Genomic DNA, 14706 nt, shown 5'->3' on the forward strand with positions numbered 1-14706 from the left:
CAGGTGCCTCAATCCACCCAGATGTGAGTTTTAGTTGCCACCTTAAGTAAACCATTAATTAACAATCTCACATCTATCATGGAAATTCACTCAAACCCAATCCACGGCTACGAGCATAGCATAGCAATATAAGCAAACGTAGAAGTAACTCCCAAGGGTTTGATAATAAACAGGGCAATAGGTACTACCTCAACTACTTCCCAATACCCACAATTTAATTAGATCCTAACCATGCAATGTTTGAGGGTTGGTCTAATGCAATAAAACTGGGTAGTAAAAGAGGTATGATCAACGTGTCACTTGCCTTGCTGATGATCCGTGAAACTTAGCGATTCGAAGTAGCAAGCGGCGCACTCCGGGTACTCTATCGCAAACAAACAAACAAGCATACAATAAGCACTCCAAATGCATAGGTAAAACTCAAATAAAAGATGTAACCAGAAAGTTCAACTTAAGAACTCCGGTTCGCAAAAAGAAACAAATCGAACGAAGCAATGAAAGTCAAACGGTGAAAGAAACAAGCTTCGTTTACTAATCTGGATCTAGGTCAAATTTTACAGTAGCAAAAACTTGTTTGAGTAGGTTAAACGGAAAGAGAATTTCGAGATGAAACTCTAGGCACTTGAATCGCCTGATTCCGATAAACGAGCAAAAAGATAAACCAGAACGTAGATCCGATCAGAAATCGCGATCTGGAATAATCGCGGAAAACCGATAAAAAAAACTGACGAACAGTTAAACGAACGGACGTTCGTTAACGGCGACTAACCGACGAACGCGTTCGTTAAAACGAACGGATCGGTGAACGTTCACTAATTAATTAAACCGGAAAAAATAAACCGATCTATTAAAAAAATCTAGGGTTCGGAAAAAAATAAACCGAGCGGTTTTTTTTAAAACCGGCATGGCGGCGGCGTTCGGCTACCTCGGTCCGGCGGGACTCCGGCGGGCTTGGGAGAGGGCGGCGAGGGGCGGCGGGGCTGCGGGGTCGTCGGGGGCGGCGAGGGGCGACGAGGGCGGCGGCGTTTGGGGCTTCCCGCGGCGGCGGCGGCTCGGCTCCGGCGTTGGGCTTCGGCTCGGCGTCGGGCTCCTCGGGGTGGGGAACGGGGTGAGGGAGAGGGGGCGGGGTCGGGGGTACTTATAGGAGGGGAGGGGGGTGGCGTGGGGGAGGGGGCAAGGCGGCGGCGGCGGTGTCCTAGCGGGACACGGCGGCGGCGGCGTCCGACTCCAGGAGGGAGACGAGGCGTGGGGGTGGCTGGGCCGTCGGCTGGGCTTCGGCCCAGTCGGCGCGCTCGGCGTTTTTTTTAAATAATTTTCGTCGAATCTAAAAAAATTATAGAAAAATAAATAAAAATCCAAAAATGCTAAAACAAATTTTCACCGTCTAATTAAAATAATTAGAACAAGATGAACATTTTCTTGGCCCAAAAAAATGCAGTTTTGAAAACGTGCAATTTTTTTAATGCAATTAAAATTGCGAATAAAATCAAATATTTGAATTTAATATTTTTCCTCCAATATTTCAATTATTTTGGAGAAGTCATATTTTCTCCTCTCATTTATTTTAATACGAAATATTTCTCGGAGGGAAAATAATTAAAACGAAAAAAATCCTCGTCTTATTATTTGATAAAATCAAATATGAAAACCGGGAAATCCCCAACTCTCTCCGAGGGTCCTTGAGTTGCTTAGGATTTTTTGAGGATTTGCCAAAATGCAATAAAATATGCTATGCAATGATGATCTAATGTATAACATTCCAAATTGAAAATTTGGGATGTTACAATGGCCTCCTTCGCCGGTGGGCTGGTACGCCGTCTCGCTGGATGGGTCCTTCAACATATGTGATAATACGTTTGGTGCATCGATGGTGGTAAGGGACAGTAAGGGAAGCATATTGCTTCAACATGTTGTTATATACCTCATTGCACGGATGTGCTAGAAGCAGAATGTATAGGCACGAGAGAAGGAATCAAAATGGCCATACAACATACATCGTTGCCATTGGTCATACAATAGGATTGTGCCAAGTTAGTTAATATGTTAAATAACTCAGATAAGAATTAGTCGTACTTAGGCCATCTTGTGAATGAGATAAAGGAGGTGTTGAAGGAGAGAGAGCTTTTATGTATACATATTGGTCGTTTACAAAATAGGACTGCAGATCGTTTGTCTTATATATCGAGAGTGGAACTCCGAACCGACTTGTGGTTACAGGAGCCTCCAAATACTATGATTACCTTGATGGTAAGCGAGTGTACAACTATTCCTACATAAATAAAGCACTTTTTCATGCAAAAACAGGATACCGAGTAATTGCTTAGTCATTAAGTATACCATCACTTTAGAATTATACGGGTCGTTTTTGTCTTAAGATTATTTAAACAACTATACACCACCACGGGCCACGAATAGTAAATAAGCTGTCGTAGTTACTTTCACTCCCCTGGGGTGAATATACAACACTATTTTCTGAAGCAATGGCCCATCAGGAAGCAACGGTCCACCCCCTCGTGCAGTCGCGTTGCCAGGGGCGGGCACCATTAAGGCTGTGTTCGGTTGACAAGGTTGTGCAGCAGCTTTGGCAAGGATTGAGGTGGATTTAATCCTCTGCAAGTCAAAATCCCCCCCCCCCCCAATCCTCTCTGGTCCTCTTGACAAAGGGTGTAACCGAACAATGCCTAAGGCGGCTAAGCGGCTTGCAATATGAGCAGTGAATCATCCATGAAAATTCTATACCACCACCCTGATACTAAGCAATACCTGAACCCACGGTCCATGTGTTAAATTAACCGGCTTACCTACTGGACCCATCCATATGCGACTGAACCGTACCTTGAGGGCATACAAAAATCTGCCGCAATACATTCATATTGGAAGGTCGCTCTAGAAACATTAATTAAATGACACAAAAGCTGACATATCAACCTGTATGTCTGGCTCAAATAATAGGAGCATATACATGTAGGAGCCAAAACGCCACGTTCAAAACCAGTTATCATACAATAAAGTGATCCTTGTTTTGTTACTTTTGTCTCTATAAACAATTTTGATGGGCTCTCTCATGGGCTAGACTGCGCCCTGTCTTTAATTCTGGCCCCGGCCGAGTCGAGCAGAGCAAAGACTATCATACAATATAGTGATCCTTGTTTTGTTACTTTTGTCTCTAAACAATTTTGATGGGCTCTCTCATGGGCTAGACTGCGCCCTGTCTTTAATTCTGGCCCCGTCCGAGTCGAGCAGAGCCAAGACTCGTCGTCGTCCTCCTCCTCTTCTTCCTCCCGTCGCGCGTCTCTCTCTCTCTCTCTCTCTCTCTCTCTCTCTCTCTCTCTCTCTCTCCCTGCCACCTAAAAATAGCACGAGGCCCGCGTGGCTACCGCCTCGCGCGCTCCATTCCCTCCCGTCCTCACCTCCCTCTCCTCGGCGTCCCCTCGATGCTGGGCGGCTTATACCCACCGCATGCCCGTCTCCGTCGCGCCGTTTCACCTCGCTTTCCATGTCCCTCCGCGCCCCCAATGCCGCGCCAGACCCAGGTAAACACCCACCCTTGTTGCTTCTTCTATCTTCTTGTGGGGTCCATCGGCTGACTGACTGACTGATTGATTCTTGGGAGGGTTAGCCACAGCGAGGCGGCGGGCGGATGCCGTCGGTTGGCTTCGCATGATATTCCCCGACGTGCCTCTGCCGCCACCGTCCGACGCCTCCGACAGCGACCTGCACGCCGCGCTCTCCGGCGGCAGGCTGCTCTGCGCGCTCCTGAGGAAGATTTGCCCCGGCGCCTTGCTGGACGACGCCTCCACGGACAATGTCGGCAGGTTCCGCGCTGCCGTCGAGCGGATGGGCGTGCCTACCTTCAGCGCCTTCGACCTCGAGAGGGTTGCTTCGGTTGCCGTATCCCTGTTATTAATGACTTCTCTCTTCTTATCCTTGGTTGACATTGCATCCATCCAGGGTCAAATGACAGCTGTTGTGACCTGCATTCTTGCCCTCAAGGATCGATTTGGATCACGCATCGGCGAAGAACGGAACCTTACTTTCCTCACCAGAAGCGATAGCGAGGGAAGCAGAAAGTATATGGTTGCCAAGCTGCAAAGAGTGCTCACCAGTCCAATTATGTCAGGTCCTGCCATTCTACTTGCACTGATATCAAGATTTTATTTTTATTTTATTTTGTACTCTCGAGAAATATCAAGAATGACAGTATTCTCCATTAGGGAGTTTGCACAATTGCACTGATATTGAGAATTTGCGATAGTATTCACCAGTCCAAGTTAATAAGCTTGGGAATAACTTGATTGCGAATTGAAACATCATCTTTTGTCATCTTTCTATGCAGAACCGTCCACCCCTTCATTAGGGGCCGATCTGTATTCTCCGTCAGGGGTACTTCAGATGAAACAAGGGGGATTTGCTGATCTTCCTGGTTGTAAGATTTCAGACTTGATGAAATCCTCCAGCTTGGATGTAAGTACAATGCTGCATACTGTACTTGAAACCATCAAGATAATCAATCAATTCTCGTGGAAATTTAAAATGAAAAAGAAAACGTACTAGTATGTTATTTTCCGGTGCCAACTTGTTCTCGTGTTTGACGAGCCAACCTATTTTGCAGAATGCACCCACTCAGTCACTTCTGGGTGTCGTGAACAGCATCGTTGATGAGAGCATCGACAGGAAGAACGGACAGATACCTTATGTAGGCTTCTAATGAAAAAGCAATATAGTTAGTTTGTTCTTTCCATATTTAGGAGATTTTGTTTTACACGTGTTAACATCTTTCCTTGCGTAAAATGGATGGAAATATTTCATTCTAGCGCATCGCTTGCTTGCTGAGGAAGGTCATAGTTGAAATTGAACGGCGTATGTCTTCTCAAGCTGGGCATATAAGAAATGTAAGATAAATAGTTATTCATGTTTATTTTTGTATTGAATAGTCCATTGTGATCTCTTTCTTGTCTGCAGCAAAATAACCTGATTAAAGCTCGCGAAGAGAAGTATCAGTCAAGGATAAGAGTGCTGGAAGCACTAGCAGGTGGGCAAAGCGGGCAAACACATGTAAATTCTAGTACCTTCTTTGAGCCATCTATCTCCGAATTGTTTTTACCAGAAATTTTGTGCACTGCAAGTAAATTGCTTAATTCTTCTCAATGAGTTTCAAGCTCTTCTCATCTCCAGTAAATTGTAAAATAGTGTGACTGAGCAGAACCCCATTTGTTTATTTCATATAGCTTAAAATAACAGCAAGGTTGACTTACTTTCTTGTCCACTCTGTAAATAATGACAATTCATGTACTTGAGTGGCCATAGCTTTAGCTCAATGGAGAAAGTTGATCTGTTTCTTTATGAAAGCCCACTCTTGTCATGCAGATGGAGAAAGATAAGCTCAAAGACAAAGGACAACTACCAGAGGAAGATATGGCTATGTTGATGAAATGCCAGGAAGAGGTGGCTAGATTGATGAAGGAGAAGGAAGATATGGTTAGGTTGCTGAAGGAGAAGGAAGATATGGTTAGGTTGTTGAAGGAGAAGGAAGATATGGTTAGGTTGTTGAAGGAAAAGGACGATATGGTCGACTTGAAAAAGGGCAAGGTGGAAGAAACACAGCAAATAGTGGATGAGGAAAAATACAGGTTACTTAAGGAGAAGGATGATACTATAGTGACATTGAAAAAGGAGAAGCAAGAAATGGTTAGGTCGTTGAAGGAGAAGGAAGATATGGTTAGTCTGTTGATGGCAAAGGAAGATATGGTTGATTTAAAAAAGGTCATGGTTGAAGAAAGACAAAGAATAATCGATGAAGGAAATGATAGGTTACTTAAGGAGAAGGATGATACTATATTTAGATTCACAAAGGAGAAGGAAGAGATGGTTAGGTTGTTGAAGGAGAAGGAAGATATAATTAGGCTGATGAAGGAGAATGGCGATGTGGTTAGGTCAATACAGAAAGAAGATATGGTTAATTCAGAAAATGGTAGTATTAAGGACAAAAAGCAAACAACAGATGATGGTAATGATAGATTGATTTCAGAGAAGAACACTATTGTGGTTAGGTTGACAGAGGAGAAGGAAGAGATGATTAGGTTGCTGAAGGAGAAGGAAGATACAATTCGATTGATGAAGGAGAAGGAAGACATTTTCATGTCATCGAAGGAGAAGGAAGATAATAAGGCTGACCTGAAAAAAGGCACAGTTGGAAACATTAAGCAATCAACTGATGAAGACACAGATACATCAACTAAGGAGAAGGGCGACATAATTAGGTTGATGAAGGAAAACGAAGATTATAACAATACAATTATGAAACTTAAGCTGGACTTAGAAGCATTAAAATCATTGCACGAGGAGAACTGCAAGTTGTTAGAATCTAAGAAGGAAGATATAATTAAGCTTCTTGCAGACAAGGAAGACAATGCCAGTATGATTTTGCAACTCAAACAGGACAGCTTAACAAAGGAGAATGAGGACATTCTTAGGTTGATGAAGGAAAAGGAGGATGGTAACAGTATAATTGTGAAAGTTAAGCTGGAAATGGAAGCATTAAGATCGTCATACGAAGAAGCCTGCAAGCTCTTAGAATCTAAGGAGGAGGATGTAGTTAGGCTTCTTGCAGATAAGGAAGACAATGCCAGCGTAATTCTGCAACTCGGGCAAGAGCTTGAAGCAACAAAAAGATTGCATGAGACACATAGTCAGCAGTTAGAGACCAGAGCTTCCCAGGTAAAGGAGGAGTTGGAACATAGGATAAAAGAAGTAGAGCTCATGTTAGAAGATTCTATCAAGAGAAAAAGGGAATTTGAAGAAGTATCTAAATCTCGAATCCAGTTCTGGGAGCAGAAAGGAATAGTGGTCAACCAATTTGTGGGTTTGCAAGTACAAAACATTCAGGTATTAGTCAAATCAATTCCTTTTCTCGGTTTCCATCGGGAGTTCCTAAATTTTCAGTTATGTGAATAGTGTTTTGTTTTATCAGGATTTGAGGCTATGTTCTGTTTCAGTTAGGCATGAAATCCTAAATTGTCAAAAAAGATGGCTTGAAGAACTAGCTGGCCTTGGTAAGAATGAACCCTGCGAGTAGTTATCTCTTGTATTTACATAATTTCATCAATAGATCACAATTAACATTATTGCATTTTTTATAGGACAAAACCTTAAGGTGGTAACAAATGCTGCAGAAAAATATCATGCAGCTCTTGAAGAAAACAGAAAATTGTTCAATGAGATCCAGGAACTAAAAGGTGCCAGTTTTGTACTACAATCATTAGTTCATTTTGTTTGGCTATTATATTTACTTAGGTAGTACAGCTAAAAATATTAGGTTAACATAGTATTACGAAGCAGGAAACATCAGAGTTTACTGTCGGATTAGACCTTTTCAACCTGGGGAGGATGAGGGCTCCAATTCAGTTGAATATATTGGCGACAATGGTGAACTCATTTTAACGAACCCTACAAAACAAAAGGAAGGGGGCAAGAATTTCACATTCAACAAAGTATTTGGGCCTACCACTACACAAGGTACTTATAACAGTGAGATCTATGCAATTTACCTTCTTTCGAGTTTCTATTTATGATGTAACAATGCGGTAATATAGTGTACGTCATAAATTGGTTTTCTTATATCCTAATTTTCCTTAATAGATATGGTCTTCAAGGATATTCAGCCACTAATTAGATCAGTTCTTGATGGCTACAATGTTTGCATTTTCGCATATGGTCAAACTGGATCAGGGAAAACATACACTATGGTATGAAGCTTTCAGAACATGAACTTTTAGCTTTTTATTTCTGTTTGCATGGAAGAACTAATAGTATATGTTTTAATAGTCAATGATGTGCTTACAATATCTTGTTTCAATTGATTTCTTAGATGGGGCCTGAAAAGGCAACTGAAAAGGAATGGGGCGTTAACTATAGAGCACTAAATGACCTTTTCAATATCTCCCATGCTCGGCGAGACATGATCACATATGAACTTACTGTTCAAATGATTGAGATCTACAATGAGCAAATCCGTGATCTCCTTGGTGGTGGTGGTGCACAGAAGAAATATCCTTTTGTTTGTCCAAACTGGCTTCACCGGATAGTAGTTTGCGTGTGTTTTCTGTATGTTCTATGTTAGCCATTGTTTTATGTGGTAATATTATTATAACGAAATTAGTTGAAATAGGTCTATTTGCAATTCTGCAACTTTTAGTTGGGCATAGTAGTCCGTTTGTGTTTTCTGCAAGTTCTAACAAAACTTAGTCATTTTTCTCGAATACGCAACATTAGTCATGGTTTTATGCATTCTGAATTCATCTGTTATTAGCAAGAAAGTGTCTGGAAATAAAGGGGCTGTTTTTGGTTCCTAGACACACCTTGCCACACTTTGCCACACCTCAAGTTAGGCAGGACCAAGTTAGGTGGGTGTTTTGTTCTAGCCACACCTAAGGCAAGATTCTTCTTGTGAGAAACAATCCACACATGTCATACACACACAAAGTATGGCAAGATTCCCTTAGGCAAGCCAAAGTTGTGGCTAAGAATTTGAGCACCTAAGGTAAGGCAGGTGTGGCAAACTGTGGCAAAATTAGTCACCACCAGTGGCGGAGCCAGCGCCCGGCGACCCTGGGCAGTTGCCCGGGCTCGCTAGGACGCGCCAGCTACGATGGCCTCCTTATATCAAGGAAAAATCGTCAACGCAATCGTGTTTTACCCGGCCAGTTGGGTTGGTTATGGCTAACGCCCTCTAACGTGGTGGTAGTGGTACTCAGATGAGAAGTAGGCCCACTAGCTTACCGGCCTAGCAAGCAGCCTGTTTGGGATTAGCAGGACCGTGATCTTTTCTCAAAAAAATAAAGGATCATGATTGGTCCATCGCTCCACCTCGCCACGATCTGCCTGTTCGGCTGTTCGACAGACTTACTGGGGGTTTAAATTTTGAGTACCTCGCTATAAATTAAATTTGTATGACTACTTCATTATTATGTAGATTGTGGTTTGGGATTTTAGTACTATTTTATATGTTGCATACCTGAATGAAGGTTTTTTTACCGGTCAGAATTTTTAGAAACCGACTGGATATTTTGTCGGACCCAGATCTTTTTTGTTACACGTTCACATAGTGTGGAATAGAAGCCGCATGCATAATTTAACACAAAATAGATCCTAGCATGGTGGAGGTGTTTTCGATGTCACAAGATCGACTATGTCTTGCAAGCTTGATTTTAAATTTTAGTAGTGTTTAAAAAAATTATGGCCACGATGGGTTAGGGAGGACTCAAACCCGCGCATTAGGGAAAGGATTGTCGGTGGAAGTGTTTGAACTCAAAATTCATTTAAATGCTTTCAAGTGAAAGTGCCGAATATTTGTGTTTTTTTTAAACAGTTCTTCTAGTGCCTACCGGAAAAATCGATATCAGGCAAAAAAATAGACTTGATCCGAATACCTGATTTTAATTTTTTATATTATATACTTATGATAAAACTTGCCCAGGCTTCACAAAATTTCTGGCTCCGCCCCTGGTCACCACCGAAGAGGCCCAAAAAGTTGTAACTTTGGTTGGGTACACCAATTGCCCGTACACGGTATTCATGAGATTTCTACTATCATAGTCTTGCTTGTAATTCAATGAATTGCCTTTTGCAGACTGAAACATCCCCCCTCCCCCTTTTTTTTTCCTTAACTTGCACAAGATAGGGATTCAGAATACCATGCAGCCAAACGGAATTGCTGTTCCTGACGCAACTATATGTCCTGTCAACTCAACTTCTCATGTTATTGATCTAATGCAAACTGGTCACGGCAATAGAGCGATGAGTGCAACAGCTTTGAACGAGAGAAGCAGCAGATCTCACAGGTAGGTTAATTTTGCCAGTTCTCTTTTTCTGCAGGAATAAAGCTCCTTATTGGTGGGTAATCTTCTGCAGTGTTGTGACGATTCATGTCCGAGGCCAGGATCTAAAAACTGGGAACACTTCACGTGGCGCTCTACACCTTGTGGATCTTGCTGGAAGTGAGAGGGTGGACCGCTCTGCGGTTACAGGAGACAGGCTCAAAGAAGCACAGCACATCAACAAATCTCTGGCTGCTCTTGGGGATGTTATATTTTCTTTATCACAGAAGAATGCGCATGTACCATACAGAAATAGCAAGCTTACACAAGTCTTGCAGACTTCTCTGGGTATTCTTTTTCACTAAAGAACTAATTTTAGTCACATAATTATGTGTTGTATAGAGAGGTTCATGACATGGAAAATTTTCATATGCAGGTGGGCATGCAAAGACACTAATGTTTGTGCAGGTCAATCCAGACGTTTCGTCTTATACAGAGACCTTAAGTACACTTAAGTTTGCGGAACGAGTGTCTGGGGTGGAACTAGGTGTTGCAAGGACCAATAAGGAGGGAAAAGACGTCAAAGATGTCAGAGAATTGATGGATCAGGTAACATACTCTCTCAACACAAAACATTATTGAGGTGCAGTGATATTGCAAGGACCTTAAGGACTAATAATAAGCGACAAATGCAGTGATATTGCAACATACTAGCGTAACTAGCTAATGATCTTGATATTGAGGTGCGCAAATAAATTAAGGATATCATACCAGGGTGTCAAAATTCAAAACAGTATGTCATGTGGCACAAGATTTTTTCTCATAATGAAATACAGTTACAGTTGTTGACATCTAATGTGTCGACTTGCAGCTTTCGATGCTAAAAGATACTATCTCAAAGAAGGACGACGAAATCGAACAGCTGCAGCTACTGAATACTAGCACCTCCAAATTGAAGTCCAACAGACAAGCTGATCACATATTGAAGCATTCATCATCTTCTCCGGGCATAACATCACTAGGAAAGGTCTCAAGTGTTGGTGGTGGAGCAGCTTCTGATCTTGACAACTTCTCTGACACTAGTGACAGGCAATCTGAATCTGGGTCCATGCTCTCCATTGAACCTGAGGTTTCTGGTCTTGGTGATGTTGAATCTGATGGAAGGTTAAGTGATGCATCTGATGGGGGTAATTCCACCGGTGCAGAAACTGACAGTTCAGTAAGCAGTGTGGTAGACCAAGGGCAAGAGAAAGCGTCTAGCGCTGTGAAAGAGCGGTTGTGCGTATTTCCTTTTCTCATTAGTCTGAGATTTAATAGTTTCATTTATTTGACAATTCAATTTATACAGAAGTTCCATGAAGTGGAACTTTTGTCATGGTTGTGGCTGTTGTCTGTGACTTGCACCTTTTTCCCTTCATGTAGGACAAAGACGGTATCTCGAGTTCAGAAGTTGACAGTCCGAAAAGCATCAGGCTTGCGGCCTAAACCAAGGGATCCTGCTGTTCCTAAACCCTCAGGTAAGATGCCTCTTTATTTTGCACTTGGATTTTCGAAATTTTCTGAATATGCCAAGGTTGACAAAATAATGCTTGGGAGAAACATAACTGAGTTTGACAGTTTTATCCATACAGTTAGTTCATATAGTCCACTCCTAATCTCGGTAACATACATGTACAGTGTGTCTTGAACATGTAATTACAACGGGATTTAGCTGGATATGCATTGACATGGAATCAATGTTTTGACTACGGTCCAGAGTAAAAGGATATTTGCATTGACGAACAGATAACGAATCTAATCTAATACAAACTCAGTGTAACTCCTGGTACTGTATCTAACAAAAAAGTGACTCTTGTAGAAATCTCGCAAGGAATATAGTTACCAGAGTATTGATTATTAACATTCAAATACCTGGATTATATCCACTCTCAACATTTCTACATATTTTTTTCTTATTCTTGTTGCAGTGCCAACAGGGGCACGAAGAAATACAAGCACCCAAGGAATTCCACCAGCAAGAGCTACTAGTAGTGCAAAACGAGGACCATAGATCAAGTTTCTTACTGTACCATTTTGGCTAAACCATTTTCCACTTGCCTTAAATATCTATTGGAAGCTCTAGAGTGTACAGTCTAGCTTGTTGTAATTATGCCCAATGAGTTGGAAATTAGGCAGGGAGAAAATTTAGGTGTTGTGAATCTCTCCTCTCTTGTGCTTGATTCACTTATCCTTTTTACTATTTCAGTACGCTCTAAACAACTTCCAAGAAGTCGTTAAAGCACATGAATATGTAGCCTAGGTGCAATTCAGTGAAGGCTTCTAATCTGTTATTGCCTAAATTAGGTATAGCCTAGGTGTATTTTTCTCATAGGGTCTGAAATCAGCCGGTGATGTTTTCCTATGATCTGGCGCTCTCTTATGTTTCAGTTGTGCTCTTAGATTTGCGCATAATTTCATCAACTACAAGGATTTGGGGTTCAGTATGGTAGATAGACCAGAAACCTTTTCTCATTCTTTGTTGTTTTTCAAGATGTTGCCTTTCTTTTTCTCTTTCGAAGGATCCAATGATATTGACTGACTTGATGCACTTAATTTAGTAGCTGCAACGTTGCACTGTGAAGAACATAACCGGAGTTTCTCAGTAGTTTTACCATATGGTAGGAAGCCTGTGTTTTTTTTATCCTTAATACAAAATAGTTTACCATATGGTAGGAAACTGTGTTGACTTGATTCTACTGATGCAATGAACTATGTACAGTACTAATAAATAAACATACAGGAAGAGGTACTTCCATGGTAGTGAACAGTTCAGTCCTCAGTTACGACAGAGTAAAAACGCATGCAATTCAATCGTCATACTGCAAATGTTGTTTTGAGTGTCACGAAATCGCCAATATAATAAGATATCATGTAATTCTCTAAATTAGAAGTGTCAGTTTTATACCAGAGAAATTATTTGCAACTTCAGTACTCTGTCCCTAAATATAAGTCATTTTAGAGATTTCAATATGGACTACTGTTATGGCCGGTTTAGCTAGGCCCACCGGGCAATCTTAGCCCACAAGTTATCTTAGGTTAATTCTTATGCAAGTTATCTTAGGTTAATTCTTATGCAAGTTATCTAGGTTATGAATATAGGCTGTAAGACTTTTTTTGGAATTAAGCAATAAGAATATTATTATCCCTATTGCCCGGTTCCCAGAGGAGCCGGAACCCTAGCCGCCGCCGCCATCCTCCTCCTACGCGACGGCGCCCAGCCGCCGGCGCGCCCGCTCATTGCCGCGCCCTCCTCCATCCTTCCCCTACAACCTACGGAGCAGGTCCGGTAGGATCCCTGGTTCTACCAATTTGGTATCCAGAGACTCGGGTTCGATCATGTCGTCATCAACACCCACGCCGCCGCTGCCCATCATCACCACCGCCCCGATGACCACTGCTGGGTCCCCAACGCTGCCGACCCCGATCACCTCCGCGGCGCCGGCCCCCGTCGCTTCCGCGCCGCCGACAACCTCCGTCTTCACGCCGGAGGAGATGACCAGCACTCTGCGGGACCTCGTGACGGCCGTCTAGGGCATCTCCCTGTACTTGGCCGGCCCACACACCACCCCGCCGGCTGCGCCTCCCGCCTACAGCCACCCGGCGACGCACTGGCTAATCCAGAACACGTCGGGCCCGAGCGGGACGCCCCTGCTGCCGTTCCAGGCGGGCTACACCGGCGGGCCCCCGCCGCTGCTGCACCTGCCCTGGTACTCAGTACCCGCGGCGATCGTCGGGGCCCATCCGTCGCTCCAGCCGCCGCCCCCCAGCGCCGTCCTGGCCGCAGTGGCCCGCGCCGGTTCTCGCGGCGCCACCCGCGCCTCCCGCGCCCTCCCCAGCGCAGCAGTGGCCGTACTGGCCCGCGCCGGCCCCAGCCGCGCCAACCGCGCCACCCGTGCCGGTCCAGCTTCCACCGCCGCCACCCAGCTCCGGACTGGGTCAGTCCACACCGGGAGGCCTCCCGATCCAGCAGGTCCGGTTTCCGCCGTCACCATCTCCGATCCCGGCCTGGCTAACCGGGACGTCGCCACCGCCAGTTTACACGGAGGCCGGGGACCCATCGGTACCCACGCTGCAGTCTGGGGCCTCGTCCGGCTCCGCGGGGGCCTACGATGGCCTCCCCACCGTTGACTGGGCGGCATCATCATCCCTGCTCCGCACCGCCGAGCCGGTCGGCCATGGCGCGCCAACTCAGACGCCGCCACGGTTCGCCAAGATCGACTTCGCCACTTATGACAGCACGGAGGACCCGCTTAATTGGCTCAACCAATGTGAGCAGTTTTTCCGTGGCCAACGCACGCTCGCGTCAGAGCGCACTTGGCTGGCATCCTACCACCTTCGCGGCGCAGCACAGACCTGGTACTACGCCCTCGAGCAGGACGAGGGCCGCATGCCCCCTTGGGAGCGCTTCCGCGAGCTCTGCCTCCTTCGCTTTGGGCCTCCGGTTCGCGGGAGCCGCCTGGCGGAGCTCGACCGCCTTCCCTTCACCTCCACGGTGCAGAACTTCGCCGACCGTTTCCAGGCCCTGGCATGCCATGCATCGGGCGTGACGGCGCAGCAGCGGGCCGACCTCTTTGTCGGTGGACTTCCGGATCACATCCGCGTGGACGTGGAGCTTCGGGGACCCCAGGATCTCCAGTCGGCCATGTACTACGCCCGCGCGTTCGAGCGCCGCGCGGTGGCCATCCAGCAGGAATCACCGTCCCGGACCGCTGGGTCGCTACCCGGGCCGGATTCCGCGCAGGGTCGGCCTGCGCAGGCTTCTGCGGCACCCCTCGCCGCGACCGCGGCGCGCCCGTTCCGCCGGCTCACCTCAGCTGAGCTACTCGAGCGTCGCCGCCAAGGGTTGTGCTTC

The 14706-nt window shown here is 44.9% G+C and overlaps 1 protein-coding gene across 1 annotated transcript; it reads left to right on the forward strand.

Moving 5' to 3' along the window:
- The first annotated feature begins 3210 nt into the window (after window positions 1-3210).
- On the forward strand, window positions 3211-12054 carry LOC109731575 (kinesin-like protein KIN-14D). The gene is made up of 19 exons (XM_073501294.1): window positions 3211-3533; window positions 3620-3876; window positions 3952-4120; window positions 4337-4464; window positions 4613-4696; window positions 4815-4892; window positions 4963-5055; window positions 5368-6885; window positions 6971-7052; window positions 7140-7235; window positions 7339-7515; window positions 7639-7745; window positions 7868-8044; window positions 9673-9839; window positions 9910-10163; window positions 10252-10424; window positions 10687-11093; window positions 11238-11332; window positions 11783-12054. Exons 1-19 carry the CDS (start codon window positions 3497-3499, stop codon window positions 11863-11865), a joined length of 4182 nt encoding a protein of 1393 aa, XP_073357395.1. The 5' UTR covers window positions 3211-3496; the 3' UTR covers window positions 11866-12054.
- The last annotated feature ends 2652 nt before the right edge of the window (window positions 12055-14706 follow it).

Source organism: Aegilops tauschii, chromosome 6 (assembly GCF_002575655.3).
Source record: "Aegilops tauschii subsp. strangulata cultivar AL8/78 chromosome 6, Aet v6.0, whole genome shotgun sequence".
Taxonomy (NCBI): Eukaryota; Viridiplantae; Streptophyta; class Magnoliopsida; order Poales; family Poaceae; genus Aegilops; species Aegilops tauschii.